Source organism: Ipomoea nil, unplaced genomic scaffold (genome assembly GCF_001879475.1).
Source record: "Ipomoea nil cultivar Tokyo-kokei standard unplaced genomic scaffold, Asagao_1.1 scaffold0268, whole genome shotgun sequence".
Classification (NCBI taxonomy): domain Eukaryota; kingdom Viridiplantae; phylum Streptophyta; class Magnoliopsida; order Solanales; family Convolvulaceae; genus Ipomoea; species Ipomoea nil.
The window spans coordinates 5507707-5529502 of record NW_017616696.1 but is presented as its reverse complement, the minus strand read 5'-3'; the positions used below and the strand labels follow the sequence as shown (position 1 = coordinate 5529502).

At 33.8% G+C, this 21796-nt stretch overlaps 3 protein-coding genes across 3 annotated transcripts; 1 reads left to right on the top strand and 2 right to left on the bottom strand.

Annotated features, from left to right (window-relative positions):
* Window positions 1-14478: 14478 nt before the first annotated feature.
* LOC109150168 (cytokinin riboside 5'-monophosphate phosphoribohydrolase LOG7-like) lies at window positions 14479-18133 on the top strand. The gene is made up of 7 exons (XM_019298077.1): window positions 14479-14749; window positions 15986-16083; window positions 16471-16501; window positions 16865-16964; window positions 17076-17146; window positions 17597-17740; window positions 17966-18133. The coding sequence occupies exons 1-7, from the start codon at window positions 14633-14635 to the stop codon at window positions 18032-18034; spliced, it is 630 nt and encodes a 209-aa protein (XP_019153622.1). The 5' UTR covers window positions 14479-14632; the 3' UTR covers window positions 18035-18133.
* Window positions 18134-19131: 998 nt separating this feature from the next.
* LOC109150157 (UDP-glycosyltransferase 73C1-like) lies at window positions 19132-20996 on the bottom strand. Its single transcript, XM_019298064.1, has 2 exons — window positions 20049-20996; window positions 19132-19853 (listed from the first exon to the last, which is right to left on the bottom strand). The coding sequence occupies exons 1-2, from the start codon at window positions 20922-20924 to the stop codon at window positions 19764-19766; spliced, it is 966 nt and encodes a 321-aa protein (XP_019153609.1). The 5' UTR covers window positions 20925-20996; the 3' UTR covers window positions 19132-19763.
* Window positions 19224-19538, bottom strand: LOC109153245 (anthocyanidin 3-O-glucosyltransferase 4-like). Its single transcript, XM_019301104.1, has one exon. It carries the CDS (start codon window positions 19536-19538, stop codon window positions 19224-19226), a length of 315 nt encoding a protein of 104 aa, XP_019156649.1.
* Window positions 20997-21796: the final 800 nt, after the last annotated feature.

The following is a 21796-nucleotide window of genomic DNA, read 5'->3' as shown; positions in this document are numbered from 1 at the left end:
CATAAGCAAATGCGAAGTACTCACTGTCTGAGGATTGTTTTGCCATACAGCTTCGTTTCGTGCTTGCCAAATGGTCCAAAAACCAGCAGCTAGTTTCACTGCTGCCTCCTGAGTCGAATGCCCGATAATTGAATCCAGCCAGCTAAATATTCTTCTTCCCTGTAGAGGGTCTCCATCTAGCTAGATCTCCTGCGCAAAAATACAAGAGCCGAACACATGCTCAACTGTTTCCGTCACAGCACCACACATAGGACAACCCCCACCGATCCAAACATGTTTAGAGCGAAGGTTGTCATGCACAGACAGAATATTACGTGCGTAGCGCCACAATAGATTTTTTACCTTAGGCGGTATTGGCAAGGACCATAAAGCAGTCCAAGCCTTGAACTCGTGCCCATCCCCATGACTGACCTCTTCCGTAAGCAACATGTACCCATGCTTGACTGTATAAATACCTCAAATATCACCTATCCACCGCCAGCAGTCCCGAAATTGGACACTCACTGGGGTCGCGAGGATGTTGGGCACATCATCCGGTAGAAAAATGTCGCGAACAATTGCTTCATCCCACCGCCCCTGATCATCCAGAAGATTATGCACTGTAGCCTCCTTTAATTCCTCTACGCAAGGCGTGACTAGAGATGTAGTTGCTTTTCCCGCGATCCAGTCCCAACCCCAAACTTTAGTGTCACGCCCGTCACCAATTCGTCGGGCCACACCTTTGTGTAAAAATCGGCTGTCCGGCTAGGATACTACGCCATATATAGCTTGGATTTCCTCCCAATTTGGCTTCCATAAAATCCGTTTTTGGATAATACTTGGCCTTCATCACGCGGGAGACCAACGAGTCGGGATGCACTAGGAGACGCCAACTTTGCTTGGCTAAGAGAGCAAGATTGAACTCGTGGAGTTTTTTGAAGCCCAGTCCACCCTTCGTTTTTGGCACACACATCCTACCCCAGCTCAGCCAATGAATACCTCTAGTTCCTGTTCCTCCACCACCCCACTAATAACGGTTGAACATTTTCTCCAATGTATCACAGACACGCAGCGGTAATAAAAAGACCGACATGGTAAAAATAGGAAGTGATTGAGCAATGCTCTTGAGAAGAACTTCTTTACCTGCACGCGAAAGTAGTCTATTCTGCCAAGACCCGATCCGTGCACAGATCCTTTCTTTCACATACCGGAATACGGTCGTTTTATTTCGGCCCAGCATTGACGGGAGGCCCAGATAACGACCAAGGTCCGCCGCTTCATGTACCCCGATAAAATCGGAGACTAAGTTCTGAGTAGTTGTCGTCGTGTTACAACTATACACCGCACTGGACTTATCAAAGTTAATGAGCTGCCCGGATGCCAAGCTATAATAATCAAGGCACCCCTTGATAGTAATAGCTTCCTGTTCATTTGCCCTGAAAAAAAGTAGACTATCGTCAGCAAAGAACAAGTGAGTGATGGTCGGGGCTCCCCGGGCCACCCTCACTCCATGAATATCACCCCTTGACTCTGCTTGTTGCAAAAGGACTGAAAATCCTTCTGCACAAATTATGAATAAGTACGGGGATAAAGGATCACCCTGTCGAATGCCCCGAGAAGGGCAAACCCGCCCCACATTTTCCCCATTGACTAAAATCGAATACTTCACCATTCTAACACACAACATAACCAACTCCACCCAACCCCTCTCAAAACCCAATGCCCTCAACATCCCCTCGAGGAAATCCCATTCCATCCTGTCATAAGCCTTGGCCATGTCCAATTTTAAAGCAGCCCAACCCTGTGCCCCACTCGTTTTCCTAAAATATATCTTTTTTTTCAATTTTATAATTTCATCTAATTTTAAACATTTTTTTAGAACTCCGTATAAAGATTATCTACGCAGTGAAAAATTATAGAACTTTATTAGTGTTTCAATCCAAGACATCCTGTGATTCCTATCATATTTATTAAGGATGTATTCCAACCAATTATTCTAGGTATAGAGATCAAATGCAGAGGGGATGTCCAAGTGAAACGTGCGGGTGGATGATAGTTGTTCATTTTGTCAAAATCAACCGTCCAGATTGAACAATGTTTAAAAAATGTGGTGGCAATTTGATCATTTTGCGTATTTTTGAAACTTAATGTGCGTATTTTTGTGCTTAAGGTGCGTCGTTTTAATACTTAAGCTGCGTCATTTTAAGATTTAAGGTGCGTCATTCTGAAGCCTAAGGTGCGCTATTATTGAAACTTAAGGTGCGCCGTTGTGAAGCTTAAGGTGTGCCGTTGTGAAGCTTAAGGTGTGTCTTTTCAAAGCTTAATTAAGGTGCATCCTTTTAACATTTAATGTGTGCCATTTTAACATTTAAGGCGCGTCAGTTATACACTTAAGATGCGTAAGTTCTCCACTTAAGGTGCGTGATTTTAATGTATCACTTAAAGTGCGTTTTTGTAACACTTAAGGTGCGTAATTTTAACACTTAAGATACGCCATTTTGCACTTTGCTTCTGATAGCTTACAGGACACGCGTTTTTTTTATTTCATTAATTTAAACCGTTGCTCTAGATTTGATCAATGACTCAGATCTCACTGCATATTTCATCTGGAACCTCCTTCGCAGTAGATCTCATCTATATATATATATATATATATATATATATATATATATATATATATATATATATATATATAAATATATATAGACACACACACTCAATAAAATGCAAAAATATATAAAGAAAATAATGATTTTGAAGAGTACACGTTGTTGACTAAGAAATGCTGGCACGAGGGGTGTCACGTACCCCGGCCCATTCAAAACTCTGAGGCTTGAATTTGGGTGTTTGTATTATACCTTTTCCTTTTTGGTTTGCACTGTTTGGTCAACAGACCGGCCGGCCATCAGCTACTCCCACGTTCGTCTGCCTGCCTACATTTCGGCGCATCCCTACTGCCGCCCGCCACAATTTATTGCCGCCGTCAACTCAACTCACATTTCACTCTTTCTACTTTCACATTTCTTCTTCTAGCTAATTAAATAAAACAAGAGTAAGACCATCTCCGATAAATACTAGAAAATGGCCGGTAATATTTCGACAAAATTTTTACTTATTTATTGTTAATTCACATCAATATCGTAAAATCCTATCTACATACTTTCCAATAATCCGCGAACGTGGGAGTGTAGATATTTGCTCTGATGCCTGTACGAGCTTAGCTCACTGGTCTAGTAGGTAGTATTTAGGAAAAACTAAAAGACTAAGGTGGTAATTATGTCCAAAGTGGACATATCCCTTGTGCGCACCGACATTTGACTCTGTCATTGAATCACCATCATTTACATCCTCTCAAATGCTGCTCTCTGTCGAGTCGGGATGTGGGGCCCATGGGGTTGGGATTCAACATTTTAGGAGAAGATATTTTCTTCGATAACATGTAACATGTCGGTAGAGTCATGCATGTATGCCCTACCCTTTGCTAATAACTAGAATGAGCATGGATACAACCACCAAATGTACGCCATTGATGGTTGACGATGAAGGTCCAAATTAAATATTAAATTAGGTTGGAGCTAGAATGGATGGTTTTGGTCTTGAACACAATATAACAAACGCCTCGTGCGTGTGCGACCATGGGTGGGCTTTGATCAATCCAATAATATAATTGTGGGACAAGTATCTTCCTTACCAATATCTGTTGGTCTTTTTTGTTTTCCTGTTTGATTGCACCTGCTAAACGTTAATGGAGCCATGTCAGATAGATTTTGATGCTATACGAGGCCCTCCGGGGTGGCCAGAAAATAGAAAATACACTGCTACAAACAACACTTTTAAGTTTTAACGTTGGCTATTTGAGGCATACGACGTTGGGTTTTTTCCGACGTCATTCTTGCCGACGTTATAAACAAATGATACGACGTCGTACAATTGTTTTTGCTCACATGCATGATTTAGTAATGCATTAATGTTGGGCAAAGATCAGTAAAGGGTTAAATAGATGAAGTCTAACATCCAACGTCTCGAAAATGTGTGGCGGTATAAGGAAATAGTTAAAGTTACACCTTCGCTACTAGCTATAGTTCTTAGCGTAGTGATAAGCGCTTTATCTGGTATCAAAGCTAAGCCAGGAGTTTGAGTCTCAGCAAGGTGCTGGGCATAGGATTGATGTGTCATGCATATGCTCTAGGAAGTAGTTTCCGTGAGAGTGACTTATTGGTCTTCTTGATGTGAGCCGAGTTATGGGTTATTTAGATTGGTTAATTTACTTCTTTGTGATCCTTTCTTCTTGGTTTGAGCTGATCAGTTATGAGCTATTTAGATTGGTTTACTTCTTTGTGATCCTTTATCGACTAGGGTAAGATTTACACTTTCATATAATTAATAATTGTAGGTTTTTTTTTTTTGAATTAAATAATTGTAAGTTTTAAACATGGAAATTATGCACAAATTTGCTGACTGAGCATTAAAGGACGTATAGTAGTTTAGAAGTCAATTAGTCAGTGGAGCTATTAGCTTCAAAAACATAGTTTTTTAAAAAGAAAATTAATAGTTGAATTAAACACTATTTTAATATTGTAGCTCAATTAAATTTTTGCTGTAGATACTACATTATAATAGAGTTAGTAGCAATCAAAAAAATTTTGCTCCAAGTAAAAGAGATTTATTTTATGCCTATCGTTAATTACCTTTTAAACTCATTTGCTTAAAAAAAAAAAAAGTAAAAAGTTAAACTTGGGGGCAAGTTAGAAAACGACTTGGATTCATTTTTTTTTTTTTTTTTTTTTTTAATGTGGCACTACTCATTTTCCAGAGTACCTGAGAGAAAGTGAGATGGTACTATTATTAGTAATTAATAAGGGGCCCGCTTTCGTTTTCTTGTTTCCACTCTAAATACTTTGCTTTATTTTATAGAAATACAATGGTTTTTTTACATTGTGAGATTTGCACGGAAAATAACCGGAACTAATGAAAATAAAAAAAATAAAAAAAAAAAAGGAGAAAACGACTAAATAATAAAATAATTCATGTATCATTTTGGAAAAAAATGAATCACATGAGAACGTGCGTTCAAATAAGAACATGTGAACTAAAAAATGTACCATGTAAATTACAAAACCGTACTTTATTGATAGGTAAAAATGCAGTTCGAAAGGCAAATTTTAAAATTTATAAAAGTTATGAAGTTTACTTTTCGAGTTTTTAAGTGATACTTTTAGCTCATAAGATTTACACTTTGACCTTGTTTGGTAAAATAGTTAGCCTATCAGCTTATTTTGGCTTATTTAACTACTATTAACTGTTTGACTTGATTAAACAATAAATATGAGTGCTTGATTAATTAGTTTTTTTATAACAACTTATTGTTTCAAAATGCTAAATTTTAAAAAGCTGCTCAAAGTAGTTTTTTCGATCGGATTTTTGAAGAAAACCATTTGACATGTAATTAGCTATCAACTAACAGATAATTTACCAAATACTTTTCTACAATCAGCTAATACTATCAACTAGTCAAACACACTAACCCCTTACCAAACACCCCTTTGTAGTTTGTGTTGTGAACTTTTATGTTTACACGAGATGCGGTCCTTCACATTGTGATGTTAAATATTTATTTCATGCACAATATAAATGTAACTAACCATCATTGTTTACATTAAAGAGTTTAATTTCTATATTGTACGTACATTTACAAGGCACATGTTGTATTTAACAAATTATTAATGGGCTTTTGGTATGTTTGACTATAATAAATTATTATAATAGATGATGTTTAATTGTAATGGATTGATATAAATACATTATTATAATTGTAATATTACATTTATCTATTCAAAAAAATTATAATTAAAATTTCATTCATCACCATCCATTTGATATGTATGAATCACGTACACTTTAAAGAGAGTAAGAGATGTTCAAATCTTGAACAAGATCAGATGGAGAGTGAAAGGAGATTTCTATATATTGTATGGGCCACCCAACAGTATCTTGCAACTTTTGGACAAAGATGCTGCAAGAAGCATTCAGTTCTTTACTGTATAATTAATTTATATCTTTTGATGTATTAAAGAAAAATAAAAAGAAACAAGTAATTCAAAAATATAAAAGAAAATAGCACTTTTAATTTTTAAATTATATTCGCGATGTAAATAAATTAATTCATAATTTGATATGCATATTTTGTTCTTGATTGAGTTTTATCTATAGTGAAACTTTTAATTAGTCTTTGACATTAAAGATTTATTGATGGACATGAAATCTTGAAAGTCATGTCTTTATAGAATTGTTTTGGTCATTCTTTTTATTTTTAGGCTGTTTGGTAACATAGTTAGCTTATTTGATCACTATATATTAGTTGTTTGACTTTGTTAAATAATCAATATAAATATTATTTTTTTAATGCTACTGACTCGATTACAATGTAGTATCTGTTCATCACCAATATAAGTATTTGAGAAAGTCATATTGCATATAATCAAGTATCAACTAATAACTAATTTACTAAACATCTTTCTACAATCAGTTAATGCTATCAACTAGCCAAACTCACTAACTCAATCAAATAACAACTAATAGTGAACAAGTAAGCTAAAATTTGCAGATAAGCTAACTATATAACCAAACAGGGTCAATATATAAATACTATGGCCCTGTTTGGTAAAATGACTGTTTGCTGATAGCTATTAGCTGTTAGCTGATTGTGTTAATTAGAGGGTATAAATAATTGATAGCATTAGCTGATTGTAGAAAAGTGTTTGGTAAATTAGCTGTTAGCTGATAGTTGTTTGGTATAAATTCTTTTTTCAAAAAGCTAATTGAAAAAGTTGCTTGGAGTAGCTTTTTAAATTTTAACCTTTTGAAGTTGCAAAAAGCTAATTAACCAAATATTTATATTAATATTTTAATTAAATTAAACAATTAATAGTGGTCAAATAAGTTAAAATTGACCTATAGACTAATTTTTTACCAAGTAAACAGGGCCTATATGTATTGTATATCTCAAAAGGACATGTATTTTCCTTACAAACATGCAATCACTATACTAAACAATCAATAATTTCTAGAAAGAATGAGGTATTTCTTTATCGTTCGAGCATTATTTTATTCATTTTTTAAATCTAAGATTATTTAATTCAGACCTGTTTTAATTATTTCCATAATAAGAGAGATTAAAGTGAGATTTGTCCAACATATAATTATAATTGGCTTGCTCAAGTTGTACATAGAAAATGAGTATATATTGTCATGCCTATATTATATTGTGTTATACACACACAAACACAACTTGAAATTGTCTGACCAATTAATTTGTGATTGTCTAGCTAGCTAGGTAGGACAACATGCTAATAGGGTATGATAATAATGTATTAAATTAGTTTAAATGCCATCATCATATGATGTTGTATTATAAAGTACTTGTCACGTGGTACATATACGTATCGTTTACCAACTAATTAATTAATTAAGCCACTTAGCTTTCAGCTGTATAACTACTGGCGCACTCCAAAAGAATTGGAGTGTTTACATGTGTCTTGCATGCAACATTAATTATCCTATGAAACATTTTAGATTATTATTTATATATTATACTTTCAACACGTCCCGTCCTCCTCACGTGTACAGACGGATTACTATATTAATGTGTATCAATTAGAATGAATGATGTGCTATACATACGTACTATTAGCTAGGACAGAACCATCAACAAAACCCATGCGATTTTAGCCACGCAAAAAAGGAACCAACTGTGTTCTCCAGAACAAGAGATTCCTTATAGTTAACTTGATACTAACAAAGTGGTGAGTTGTAAATGGTGAGTTCGTAGCGTAGAAATCGAGGATGCAACAGCAACATCCGAGACGGTTTGTTCAGAAGAACCAACAGAGCCGTCATGAGTAGAAGATTGATCAGTCATAGAAATAACCATAGCTTACTGATACCAGATGAGAATTGAATATTCTGAATTGATTAGAAGGTCGGAGTCATAAGATCGATACAACAAATAAATACAAGAGAAGAGTTACAATATAACAAGACACATGGAGTCGTAATACATACAAATACAATTAGAAAATAAAATTATGAAAATTTTTGTTACGAGTTTGAAATGTCATTTTTTAAAAAAATTATAAAAGAGAACATTCAAAATAAATTATTACATACCAGGACTATGTGGTCCAATGGTACCCGGGTTGGACTTCCATTTGGAAGGTTATGAGTTCGAGCCTCAGTGGAGGTATTATTAGCTCTTTGTGTTTCAGTAGATTGAGAAAGTATATGAACAGATACTACAATGTAATAGAGCTAGTAGCATTTAAAAAAATAATAATAATAAATTATTACATAAATCTAAGTTTAACGATACCAATAATGTCGGTGAAAAAAAATGTTGAGAATTTTCTACGAGTCTTGAAAATATAAAGATCAGATCAAGTTGTTGATAAATGTTGAACTTTTTACATTAAAATTATTTTGGAATAAGGTTCAAATTGGCCACTGAACGTAACCTGAAAATGCAATTAGGCCATTGAACGAAAAAAAAAAGTGCAATTAGGTCATTGAATACTTCAAAAACGTGCAATTAGGCCACTGAACTCTCCAAACGTATGCAATTTCACCGAATAGCAGATTACCATCAATTTTAACAGGTTACCTGCTTACGTGACAGCTTAGTTGACATTTTTAATAATTTTTAAATAATTTTTAATATTAATTTTAATAATAAATTTTATAAAAAATTGGAAAAAATTAAATAAAAAATAAAATAAAGTTGTTTTTATTTTTTTAAAAAAAAAATTTAATAAAAATTTATTATTAAAATTTATTAAAATTTATTAAAAATGTCAACTCAGCTGCCACGTAAGCAGATAACCTGCTAAAATTGAGGGTAACCTGCTATCAGGTGAAATTGCACATTTTTGGAGTGTTCAGTGACCTAATTGCACTTTTTTTTTTTTTTCATTCAGTGGCCTAATTGCATTTTCAAGTTACGTTCAGTGACCAATTTGAACTTTATTCCAATTATTTTTGGCTTCTAATTATGTATGTATTGTTTCTAGACAATTTGGTTCACGGGAAGAAGTCCCTTGGTCAAATTGGCAAGATCAAAATCCTTGAATTGGCTTGTGACCCAAGCAATGAACCACTAACAGACAGACAAACAAACAAACAAATACTACTCAAATATTTTTTGCATCATATTTTATATTTATTTTTATTTTGGCTTGTAAGTTGTAATAAGTATAATTGTCAATAAAAATTAAAGACGATCCTTGTGCCTCTTTGACCTAGTTGTAACTTCATTAAAGAAAAATACAAATAAAAGATAATAAACAAATGAAATTTTATAAAATTTAATGAAAGTATTTTTTTCTCTGATTTTTTTTTTTAATTTTGAAATTAAATACAAGGGAAATAAATTTTGAGTCAAACAAGAAGAGTCGGCGACAACCAAACAGTAGTCGGTCGCCATCTACAAGAAAAGGCGACCAGTTGGTCGCCTTCTTCGGCAAAAGGCGACCAACTGGCTGCCTTCCCCGACGGAAGGCAATCAACTAGTCGCCTTCTCCATGGAAGGCGACCGGTCGCCTTCCGCCAGGGAAGGCAACCACTGGTGCCTTCCTTGGAGAAGGCGACCAACTAGTCGCCTTCGCTGGTAGAAGGCAACCAACTAGTCGCCTTCGCTAGTAGAAGGCGACCGGCGACTGTTCGGCTATCGCTGACTGCTAGATTTTGCCTGGATGTGATGTCTGAACGAAATTGACCCGTAATAGCACGTCATTTACCGGCTCTTGGATTTCATTATCTCAATTTAACATGTTAAATGGTGTAATTGCACTTTTTAAAAGTTTAGGGACCTAATTTACTTTTCAGGTAAAGTTTAGGGGCTTATATGACCATTTTCCCTATTTAATTTAATATTAATGTATGAAATTTATATATTTAAAAATCTATACTATTATTAAAAACAAAATCCGACTTTGTGTTTTTCCTCCCAAACTCTTCCACCCAAACAATTAATAATTAACAATTAATTAATTAAAGAATAATAATAAAATGAAAAAAATGCAAAAAGTATCTATATTTTACTTATAATGTTAGGGGTAAAAAAAAAGGAAAAATGACAAAATGATCTCTAATTCACTTAATCTATACTATTATTAAACACAAAATCATCCTTTGAATTTTCCCGTCTAAACTCTTCCACCCAAATAATTAGTAATTAATAATTAATTAATAATAATAATAATAATAATAATAATAATAAATTTAAAAATACAAAAGGATCTATAATTTACTTATAATGTTAAGAGTAAAAAAGGAAAAATAAAAAATGATCCCTAATTTACTTAATCTATATCTATATCTATACTATTATTAAAACAAAAATCATCATCTGTGTTTTTCCGTGCAAACTTAAAGGATCCCTAATTCACTTAATAATAACAAGGTTTGCAGTAAAAAAGGAGAATTGAATTCTTTTAAGGGAGCAACTTGATACCATTGGACCACAAGGTCCTGGCTAAGAAATGGAATTTGGTCTGTAAGTCATTAATAATAATAGTAATAATAATAATAATAATAATAATAATAATAATAATAATAATAATAATAATAATAATAATAATAATAATAATAATAATAATAATAATAATAATAATAATCTCTATACTATTATTAAAAACAAAATTCTCATTTGTGTTTCCTGCCCAAACTCTTCCACCCAAACAATTAATAATTAATTAATTAAAATAATAATAATAATAATAATAATATTAATATTAATATTAAAATGAAAAAAATAAAAAAAAAAAAGATCTATAATTCACTTATAATGTATGTAGATTGTAAATAATGCAGTACTTTGTATTCGTTTTATAAGAGATTTTCACCGTGAGGTGTAGCATAGATATATATAAAATATTTTTTATTCAATTGACTCATTTATGCATTGGTTCAAAAAATTCCGTGTTATATTACATTATTATTACCATAATAATATTTCCATAATTAATTAGTCTATATTCATAATATTCCGTGTAATATTAATTAATTTTTGGTTACACACACACACCTTTTTTGAATTAACGTGTGTGTGTGTGTACCATATAAGGAATACACGTTAATTATTCCCTAATTCAAAAAATGTATACGTTAATAATATTTTCATAATTAATTAGTATATATTCATAATATTCAGTGTAATATTAATTAATTTTTAGTTTATATATATATATATATATATATATATATATATATATATATATATATATATATATATTACATAATACCATATAAGGAAGACACGTTAATTTAGAAAAGGTAAACGTTAATACCTAATTCATTAATTAGTCTATATTCATAATATTTCATGTAATGTTAATTAATTTTTGGTAATATTTATATTACATAATACCATATAAGGAATACACGTTAATTATTTCCTAATTCAAAATATGAGTTAATACCCAAAATCGTCCTCGACTATAGTGGTTTTTCTCAATTTCGTCCCAAACGACTTTGGTGACCTAATATCGTCCCAGACTTTTGTGTTTCGCTCAATTTAGTCCCAGACTTTTGTATTTTTGCTCAATTTAGTCCCTCATTTGTTATTCTGTCCATTTGGTGTTAAATAAATAGACAATTCAGTAATTTTAATATTGGCATCTCTTTACTCATAGACATGTGAACTGCGAAATCTTTTTTTTTTTTTTATGAATTACTCCCAGAATTACTCCTAAAACTGCGAATATAAAATTTGATTTGCAGGTCCGGGAGTAATTCTGGGTGTAATTCGTACAAGAAAAAAGAATTTCGCACTTCACAAGTTGAAAGTAAAGAGAGATCAATATTGACATTACTGAATTGTCCCTTTATTTAACACCAATTTAACAGAATAATAAATTGAGGACTAAATTGAGCGAAACACAAAAGTCTGGGACGATATTAGGTCACCATAGTTGTTTAGGACGAAATTGAGGAAAACCACTATAGACGAGTACGATTTTGGGTATTAACTCTTCAAAATATGTACACGTTAATAATATTTCTATAACTAAATAGTCTATATTACTATAATAATATTTCCATATATAACCAAAAATTAATTAATATTACAAGGAATATTAGGAATATAAACTAATTAATTATGAAAATATTATTAATGTGTATATTTTTTGAATTAAGGAATAATTAACGTGTATTCCTTATATGTGTGCGTGTATATATATATATATATATATATATATATATATATATATATATATATATATATATATATAGTGAAAGGTTCTCGTGCGGTTGAATGCTTCCCGTGCGGTGGATTAATGTGCGTGAGATTTGTACTCAATGTGCGTGAGGGTTGTGCTTAATATGCCTGGGATTTGTACTTAATGTGCGTGAATGTGTAAAATGCAGCAGAAAATATTGATGTCAGCTTCTTCCCATCCCCAGTAGCCATTTGCCCCCTCCCTGATGACGATGATGCGGTGGCGAGCTAGGGTGATTAAGAATTATGGGAATAATACAACAGGAAAACCACACTTAGCTGTTGTGCAAATTTTACTGTGCGTGCGTCATTTATATAAACATTCAACTGCATTGAAGGTAGCTGATAATCTAGAATCCATGGCCAAATTGAAGGAAGAAGTAACAAGAAGCTTGAGCGTTAATGTGCGTGAGTTTCTGTTCTGCTTCATTCTGAGCTCGTAATTCTGAAATACGCACGCATATTAAGTACAAATCTCACGCACATTAAACACAATACCCAGGCACATTAAGTACAAAACTCACACATATTAACATGACGCGCATTAAGTACAAATCTCAGGCACATTGAGTACAAATCTCACGCACATTAAGTATAAACCTCACGCACATTAATCCACCGCACATCCGCACGGGAAGCCACAAATGCACCTGATCCCTTCCCTATATATATATATATATATATATATATATATATATATATATATATATATATATATATATATATATATATATATATATATATATATATATATATATATATATATATATATATATATATATATATATATATATATATATATATATATATATATATATATAAAGAATACACGTTAATTCAAAAAAGGTAAACGTTAATACATAATCAATTGAGTGATATTTTACACTAATCTTATAATCAAATAAATGTAAACTTTCAAATATTAGTATTGTTTATAATTTTCATCTTTAATTTTTTTTATCTAAATATATAATAAAAAATTATATCCGCGCATCACACTGGTAATTGGATAATTATTTGTTCGAATTCATGCAAGGATAAAAAAAAAAAACCCTAATCAATCCAACTCATTTCATGAATTGCACTATATAATATTTGTTGTTATAATTTATCTAATTGTATATCGATCCAAATATTCTTAAAATATTATAACAAATCCTTTTCGTGCAACGCATGGGTGAAAATACTAGTTGTATTAAAGGTACTATTAGGTACCAAAAAATGAAATTAAAATTATTTTAAAAAATCATAGAGAAAATAAGTGTAGAAGAAAGAGTCAATTAATTTAACCTCTGGATAATAAACATAACATATAAAATGAGATAGATAGATTTAAGCAGCTTTAAGCTAAGGCTCTGTTTGGCAAAGCTTATTTAGGAGCTTATAGCTTATTTTATGCTACTAATAAGCTATAAGCTCTGTTTAGTAATGTTCCCAAAATAAGCTCCTAGCTTAAAATAAGAGCTTATTTTGAAACGCTACCTTAGGTAGTGTTTCAAAATAAACTCCTAGCTTTCTAACTTTTTTTTCCATATTTATCCTTATTATTTTAAAATAATGACATAATTTACCCTTCCCAATTAAAATTCTTTTCTCTTCTCCTTTATCCGCAACTTTCACCGCAAATATTATTATTATTATTATTATTATTATTATTATTATTATTATTATTATTATTATTATTATTATTATTATGAGATTCGCAACAATATTGCTACTTCATTATGAGATGGTAGATCATGATTATGTTAATAGTTATATTTCAAAATATTAATTTTTTTAAAGATAAAATGTTAAATTTTAATATGTAAACAAACTAATTTAAATTTTATGAAGATGTCCTTTTTAGCCTTTTTACATTTATCAATTTATCAAAAAGCTAATTTTACCAAACACTTTCAATCATAACAGCTAGCTTAACAGCTTTTTAGTTTTCAGCTCAGAGCTTATAGCTTTTCAGCTTTCAGCTCCTAACTTATCGCTTTTCAGCTAGGTTTGCCAAACAGAGCAAAGGTATACTTATTATTTTTCACTTTCTCCATAAAACAAAATAAATGTTTGAACAGCTACAATTGAACATGCTTAGCCAATAGTCGCACAGTCGTAATTTGTAAAGAAAGACCAAAAGTTAATGGGAAAAGACGTATGTATTATAAAACAACAAAACAAACAGGGTTGGTGCGTTCCTATAAAAGGCCCTCACTTTGCTTCTCATTTCCCGTCCCCCCATTCTCCTTCTCTGTCTCTACTCCAACAATCTTATTATTATTATTACTATTATTAATTTATTATATTTACTCCGTATATATATATACACACAGACTAGTACTCTTTTATACTGCTTAATTCTGTATACTTATACATATATACACAGAAGAAAAAATGGAGGCAGAGAAAAGATCATCCAGCAGGTTCATGAGAATTTGTGTCTTCTGTGGGAGCAGTTCTGGGAAGAAAACTACCTACCAAGAGGCTGCAATTGAGTTAGGCAAAGAACTGGTATCATTTCATTTTTTCTTTAATCTTTTCATAACAAATTCAATAAGATCAGAGCTACTGAACTGTATTTTCAAAACCAATTTTTTTTGGGAGTCTTCTTCTCCTTGTCTGATCTGCAGAAGAAGTTTGGCAAAATGCAGACTCAAAATTGCTTAAATTCAAGAACCCTTGTCTTGTGACACTTTATGTTCATGCCAGAGTCTCAAAGACTGGAACTTTCTCTTTGCCTTGGTTGAATTTTGTGCTTATTTTATATGTTTTCAGATCTTCTGTTAAGAATAGAAAAGAAAGATGTAAAGTTTGGAAATTGGAAGGGAATTAAGGTTTAGGGTTTATGCGTGTTGTTTGGCATGATCTGAGTGAGAGAAAGGGGGAGATGGATGGAGAGGTTTGTGAGAGTTGGGGGGTTTAAGGGATTGTTAGCTGTAACCTGGCTGTCAGTTTAGAGCAGCCTTCTTGCATGATCTTCTTAATTTAGTTTTATGGGTTTTCTTTGTCCTTTTAAAAACATTTGTTGCCTTTTCATGGGGACCAAACGTGCCATATTGGTATCATCACTCCCCTCATCCACCTTGCTCTCTCTGCCTCCATCATTTTGAATTGGTTTATTGCCCATCCCATTACACACACACATATACACACACAAATACACATGCATGATGCATGTGCAATTATCTTTGTATGAAATTCTCCCCCCTTTTTTTTTTAACCCAATTGGTTGGCGACTGTGCGTGCACTCTCATCCCTTAAGAGAGGTCGGGAGTTCGAACTCCTCTTATATGGAAAAAATCAGCACTTTGCCCCTTAATTGGAACAGTCCGGTGCGAATGAGAATTATTCTAAACATGGTACGAGTTTAAAGATGGCTCCTACAGTTAAAACATGCTCAGGACACCTCATCCTCTGACAAAAAAAAAAAAAAATTCTCTCTTTTTTTTTTCCCAACTAGTATGATGATTTCAATACTAGTATTTTTATTGTTTAAAGAAAACAAGGATATGTGTAGGCAAAAGTCCACATGATTGAATAGACAACCTAGCTAGGTTCGTTTACCTTATTTACTCCTTATGATCTTTTATCCGCTAGGATCACAAAGTAGGGTTTATGTTACTCAGTGTAAACCTTCGGATAATCACTATTATTTTTCTCCTAACACAAAAAGTCTACAGGAATGATGTGGAGTAATGGGTATCTGACACGTGTTGATGACATTGTTTTGTTCAATGTGTTGTGAAGGTGGAGAAAAGGATTGATTTGGTGTATGGAGGTGGGAACGTGGGTCTGATGGGTCTTGTTTCTCAGGCAGTTCATGATGGTGGGCGCCATGTTATAGGGTACTCTCTCTCTCTCTCTCTTTCATATAGAGGAAAGACAATTATTATGTTTTTTTAAATATTTCCTAGTTTTATCCAAATGGATTTCATTAATAATTTGGCTCAGAATGAAGTAAAACATGCATCATGGGATCAAATGCAAGTTTCTGATCTGTCAGTTATTATTATGTGTCTCTCTCTTGCCCTTTGAGAAAGTAAAAACTCATATTTTATAGTGAACATCGATACATCAGATAATGGTTTGTGAGTTTTCCTCGCCACAAAAAAAATGGAACTTTTTTTCTTCTTTTCTTTAACATGAGAGGTAGTTTCTTGAAAGGTTAATGAACTGAGAATATAATGGAGTTTGAGTGCAATAATGAGTTGTTTATTATGGTTGTATTGCAGAGTGATTCCAAGGAGCCTCATGCCTAGAGAGGTAATAATCTGAAACTTCAAATCATAGTTTACCTTCTTTTGTATGTATGTAGGACAATATGGCCTGCCTTGTCTGATTCTGATGAGACATTTTATTGACTTTAAACTAATTAAGTTGAAACCTGGATCGAGATGTCGTTAGTTTTACCTAATTTTTTTGGTACTACATTAGCATCATCACACAATAGATTTCGTCTAATTAACTCAAACTCATATATATATGAACAGTCCTCAGCATTATCCATTAAATTGTTGAAATCCTAATCCAAAACTTCCTACTTTAGTCAGCAGAGGGGACAGGGAAAAGCAAATTAAATTATTTTTGCAGACATTATAATAATGATGTTTGTTTGGGGCTAAACAGATAACTGGGGAAACAATTGGAGAAGTAAGAGCTGTATCAGATATGCATCAGAGGAAAGCTGAGATGGCCCGGCAAGCTGATGCCTTCATTGCCCTCCCTGGTAACTATTTCACCCTGCCCCCCTTTTGTTAAATCAATGAATCTCTACATGCTTCAATAATGAATTCCCCATACATAATTACTGTACTTCATTCTCCCCATCCATCCTTAGGTGGTTATGGCACCCTTGAAGAACTACTTGAAGTCATCACATGGGCTCAGCTCGGAATCCACCAAAAACCCGTGAGAAACTCGATCTTCTCTTTCGTGCTGCTTTTTTCAATTAACTTTTTGAAAAAGGAAATCATATCAAACAACTATCGGCTAACAGTTAATGTACCAAACATCTTTCTATAATCAGTTAATGTTATTAACTAGTTATACCCTCTAATTAATCTAATCAGCTAACAGCTAACAGCCATTTATAAAACAGGGCCAAGAAGTGTTTAGTCCTTTTCGAAAACAATGTCTTCCACTAATCATCTGTGTTTAATGTTGACCATTTGAACCTATGAGTGTACATTCCACCTTAATTATTCCATGTTCATCGGAAATCTTGAAAGCAACGTTACTGTGATGCATGAGAGTATTCACATGGAAAGATTTTGATAAAGTTTGATTAAGAGATCTGAGCAGTCTGAACTGATGATCTTAGGGTTAATTAATATATTATTGTTGTTTAATGAATATTAGGTGGGGCTGCTGAATGTGGATGGTTACTACAATTCATTGTTGTCGTTTATCGACAAGGCCGTTGATGAAGGCTTTATCTCCCCAACTGCACGTGGCATTATCGTGTCGGCTCCAACTGCCAAACAGTTGGTCACACAACTTGAGGTACGTGTGAATTCATCCTGCAACTACAACCTTATTAACAACATCTCTCATCATTCTATTTCAAACAAAAAAAAAAAAAGAAAAAAAAAAAACTCTCATGGGAACTTGTGTACTTATCTTGTCAGTTGCCACCACCTCTAGGCATGCAACTTTTATTTTTATTGTTATTTTGTCTTAAACTTATAAAGTTTATTTATAATTAATGAAATGCATTTTGGCATGCAGGAATATGTTCCGCAGTATGATGAAATAGTGTCCAAGTTGATCTGGGAGGAGGTTGGAATTGAAGACTAAATTAGGGGCCTGAAAATGTTGTCCTTTCAGTCACAGAAGAACAAATCCTAGAAAAAGAAGAAGAAAAAGAAATTAAAAGATGCTTATTAGACAATTTTTTTTTTTTTTGGGGGGGGGGGGGGGGGGGGGGGTTGATTTTGGGTGGTTGTGCCATTTGTATATGTAGTTGTATACGGTGGGCGTGCAGCATGTGCTCTTACTGCTTTTGGGAGGGATATGCCCTTTCTAAATTCTAATACATTTGGAGTATAGGAAACTTATTATTTTTATTTTTACTTTGAGTTTTTTTTTTTTTTTTTTTTTTTCTGCTTTTGGTTCATCTATTATTGTACTTTTTATATATTTACTTAGACTTTTAATCTATTCACGTTAAGCTTTGTTTGAAATATGGAAAATATTTTTCTTTAGAAATGATTTTATTTAAAAGAAATATTTTAATTTTTTAGTGTTTGCAGCTACAAACTCCACTTATGTTGTTGATAAAGTGACAATTGGTTGGTTTTTGGAAGACCATGAATGACTCCTGAACTAAGCATAAAAGTGTATCAAGATGTGCTTTTCCTATCATCTTGATCTCCTGCATAATCACTATCAATAAAATCATATAAATTTGATTTTTCACCTTTCTTGTATAACATCCCATAATTTGTTGTTCCTTTTAAGAGTACCAAAGAATTCTTTTAGCAGACAAAAAATGAACCTCCTTTGGATTCTCGATATACTTGCTTATCAAACTCATAGCATGCATAATATCAGGCCTTGTGGCTGTAAAGAGTGCTGCCAATATTCTTCACTTCCCGAATTTCGAATAAGTTTCAGACCCACTTCAGAGGTGTACTAACTGAGTTGCAATATAATTCTCCATTCCAAACTTATTCAAAATCCCCTCCACATACTTCTTTTGAGAAATAGGAGTAGAGAGAAAATGAACATCGGTGTAACTCTGATCTCTTATTCCAACACACAAATATGAGTACATAATACATGGAATATATATAATTAAATCGTAACGAAAAACAATAATGGAGACATAAATATGACATTTAATTTATATAATAATGTCCACGATAAATACTCCGTATTATTTAAAACATGCAGTTATGAATTTGAATTCAATTATTAGCAAAACTCAACGAGCATAACAAGTACTACAAAGCTTGCAGGTGGATGGATAAATGAGATATGGTTCTCATGGTTGTGCAAATGATGAAACATTTTGGACTAAAGAAATCAAGTTTAGTTGAGAAGAACCCCCTTTTTGGACTGCCTTCTTTGCCATTTCTCCCAACTCTCTTACTTTCCTCCTTATCTCTATCCCCCCTTCATCCATTATTTTATCTATGGCTTCCTTTATCTCTTCATTCTTCACCATAACCACATCATTTTTGTCTTCACCATCCCAATTAATAGACATCTTCAACCCTAGGCTCACTCCAATTCCAAGCACCTCCACCACCAACTTCTCGTTTAAAAATTGTTCAACAATCAGTGGCCACGTGACCATTGGCAATTTGGCAGAAATGACTTCTAGAACTGAATTCCACCCACAATGAGTCAAGAATCCTCCAACAGAAGTGTGGGAGAGGATGAGCACCTGAGGAGCCCACCCTCGGACCAAAAACCCTCTCCCTATGTTCCTTTGCTCAAAGCCGCTGCTCACATTCCAATCCTCAAACGCATCAACATTCTTGCCTTTTTTACCCAACACCCAAAGAAATGGTCTTTTGTTTTACTCCAAACCCAGAGCCAGTTCTGCCATCTGTCGTGGTGACAGCGACGCCATACTTCCAAAGCTAACATATACCACTGATCCCGGCGCCTGTTGTAAGATCAATAATATATTATCAACATCATGATTTAAACGAATGTCTGACTGGTTCATATTCAAACAATAAATAGGCCACTCGAGATTCGAACTTATAACCTTGTGGTTTTCAAGTCCATAACTGAATCAATTTGATTGAAGTTGCCCATAAGCATATATTAGGTCAGGGTACAAGAAATAAATATGTACCTGCAAGTCGAGCCACTTCAAGCACTCTTGTTGGTCACCATAATTGTTATAGCCTCTTATTAGTGGCTGATCTTGGTAGTTTTCGTTGCCTAATGAACCGGGTCCAACACACCACACTCTCCCATGATACATCTCACGATATTCTTTTACATAATCAGGCTCCAGTTCTTCAAAGCTATTCACAATTACACCATAAGCGGATTTTGTGGCCGGCATGAGCTTTACAGCCCATTGTTTCCTAGGATCATCATCTAAAAGATTTGGATCAGTCGTGCATTGTTCGACCTGAGCTTTGCACAGTTGTATGTTATGCGGCATCTCGGGGACGGTGAACTGTTCCGATTCTGAACTCACCTTCCCGAAAATCTCGGACTCCTCGATTCTCACTCCACAGAGGGCGGAGAAGCAGCATGATCCGTGGAACAGAAGCCTGGGGATGTTGAGCCCCGCCGCGACCTCCGCCGTCCACGTCAGGCACACGTCGGAGACTATGCAGCTCGCCGGCGGCTTGCTTTGCTTCAGCGCTTCTTCCACCTGCGGCCGCAGCATTCCGACGGCGACGATGAAGTTGCCAACCAGCTGGTTTTGACCTTTGGGGATCAAGTCCCCATTCTCGCATCCTTCCGGCAACCCAGCTTCCGCACAGGGAAACCGGAGCTCGTGCTCTCGGATCTGGAAACCGCATCGGCGTTCGCGGTCGAGCGTTTCCCGGAAGCGTTTGGCATTGACGGGGGTGGTGAGGACGGTGACGATGACGCCGTCGCAGCGAGCTAGCATCCTGGCAACATCTATCAGGGGGATCATATGGCCCGGAAGCATCATCGGGAACACCATAAAGTGCACCTGCTGACGGGGTTCGGACGCCGTTATCGCCATGGCCGATCGAATATGTATTCTCTTACTTTAAGCTACTGTAATGAAATAATTCAATGCATGCACAACAATATATATAGGAAAACCTGTAGTGTTTTTACTTGCTTGGAAGAAGAACGCGGTTTTACATTCATGAAAGAAGGGTTCTATTTGACACGTATAAAAAAAAGGTGTTGTATGATCCTCGTGCATCCCTCAGTTGGAGCTTGAACGCACAACCTTTCAAATGAAAGTTCAATCCGAATAACATTACACCACATAATCTTGGAGAAAATTCTATAATATAATTTCACTAATTATAATATATATATTGATAGATTTATAATTTAAAAATTACATTTAGAAATTTAAAAAGTAGCATTTAAATTTTGTATGGTTAGTATAGTGCATAAGTGTATATGTCGGTGATAATGAACCAAAATCGATTTAATATCCCAAAAATAATATTTATATATACACACACAAGTATATAAAATATTATTGGATATTTATCTGAAATATATATATACACACAAATATATATAAAACGGACCCAAAGGTTATATATACATGTATATCTACGAAAAAGATATACCAATATATATCAACCAAAATTGGAACTAATAATCCTCAGATTATAAGTCCAATCCAACGAATATATCAAAAGATGGAGAACGGATTTTTGCTTAAAAGCATAATCCAAAACAAGAAAGAAGGAGAAGGAAGAAAGAATAGTACGAGTTGGCGAAGTGCCTGTCTTTCCTTAAAACCTTATTTGCCACCTCCCAAAAGTGCTAGGAGCGTTGTGGCCTAGGTTTTCCAGAATAAAACGTACAACGGTTCGACGTTTGAGCACCCAAACGAGCGAACCCGGCGAACTAGAGCACACCGTTTCT

Coding starts and splice junctions, on each gene's coding strand:
- LOC109150168 (XM_019298077.1), top strand. CDS start 14,633: ATGGAGGCAGAGAAAAGATCATCCAGCAGGTTCATGAGAATTTGTGTC. Junction 14,750..15,985: donor TTGAGTTAGGCAAAGAACTG/GTATCATTTCAT, acceptor TGTGTTGTGAAG/GTGGAGAAAAGGATTGATTT. Junction 16,084..16,470: donor GGTGGGCGCCATGTTATAGG/GTACTCTCTCTC, acceptor GTTGTATTGCAG/AGTGATTCCAAGGAGCCTCA.
- LOC109153245 (XM_019301104.1), bottom strand. CDS start 19,538: ATGGTCACGTGGCCACTGATTGTTGAACAATTTTTAAACGAGAAGTTG.
- LOC109150157 (XM_019298064.1), bottom strand. CDS start 20,924: ATGGCGATAACGGCGTCCGAACCCCGTCAGCAGGTGCACTTTATGGTG. Junction 19,854..20,048: donor TGAAGTGGCTCGACTTGCAG/GTACATATTTAT, acceptor ATCTTACAACAG/GCGCCGGGATCAGTGGTATA.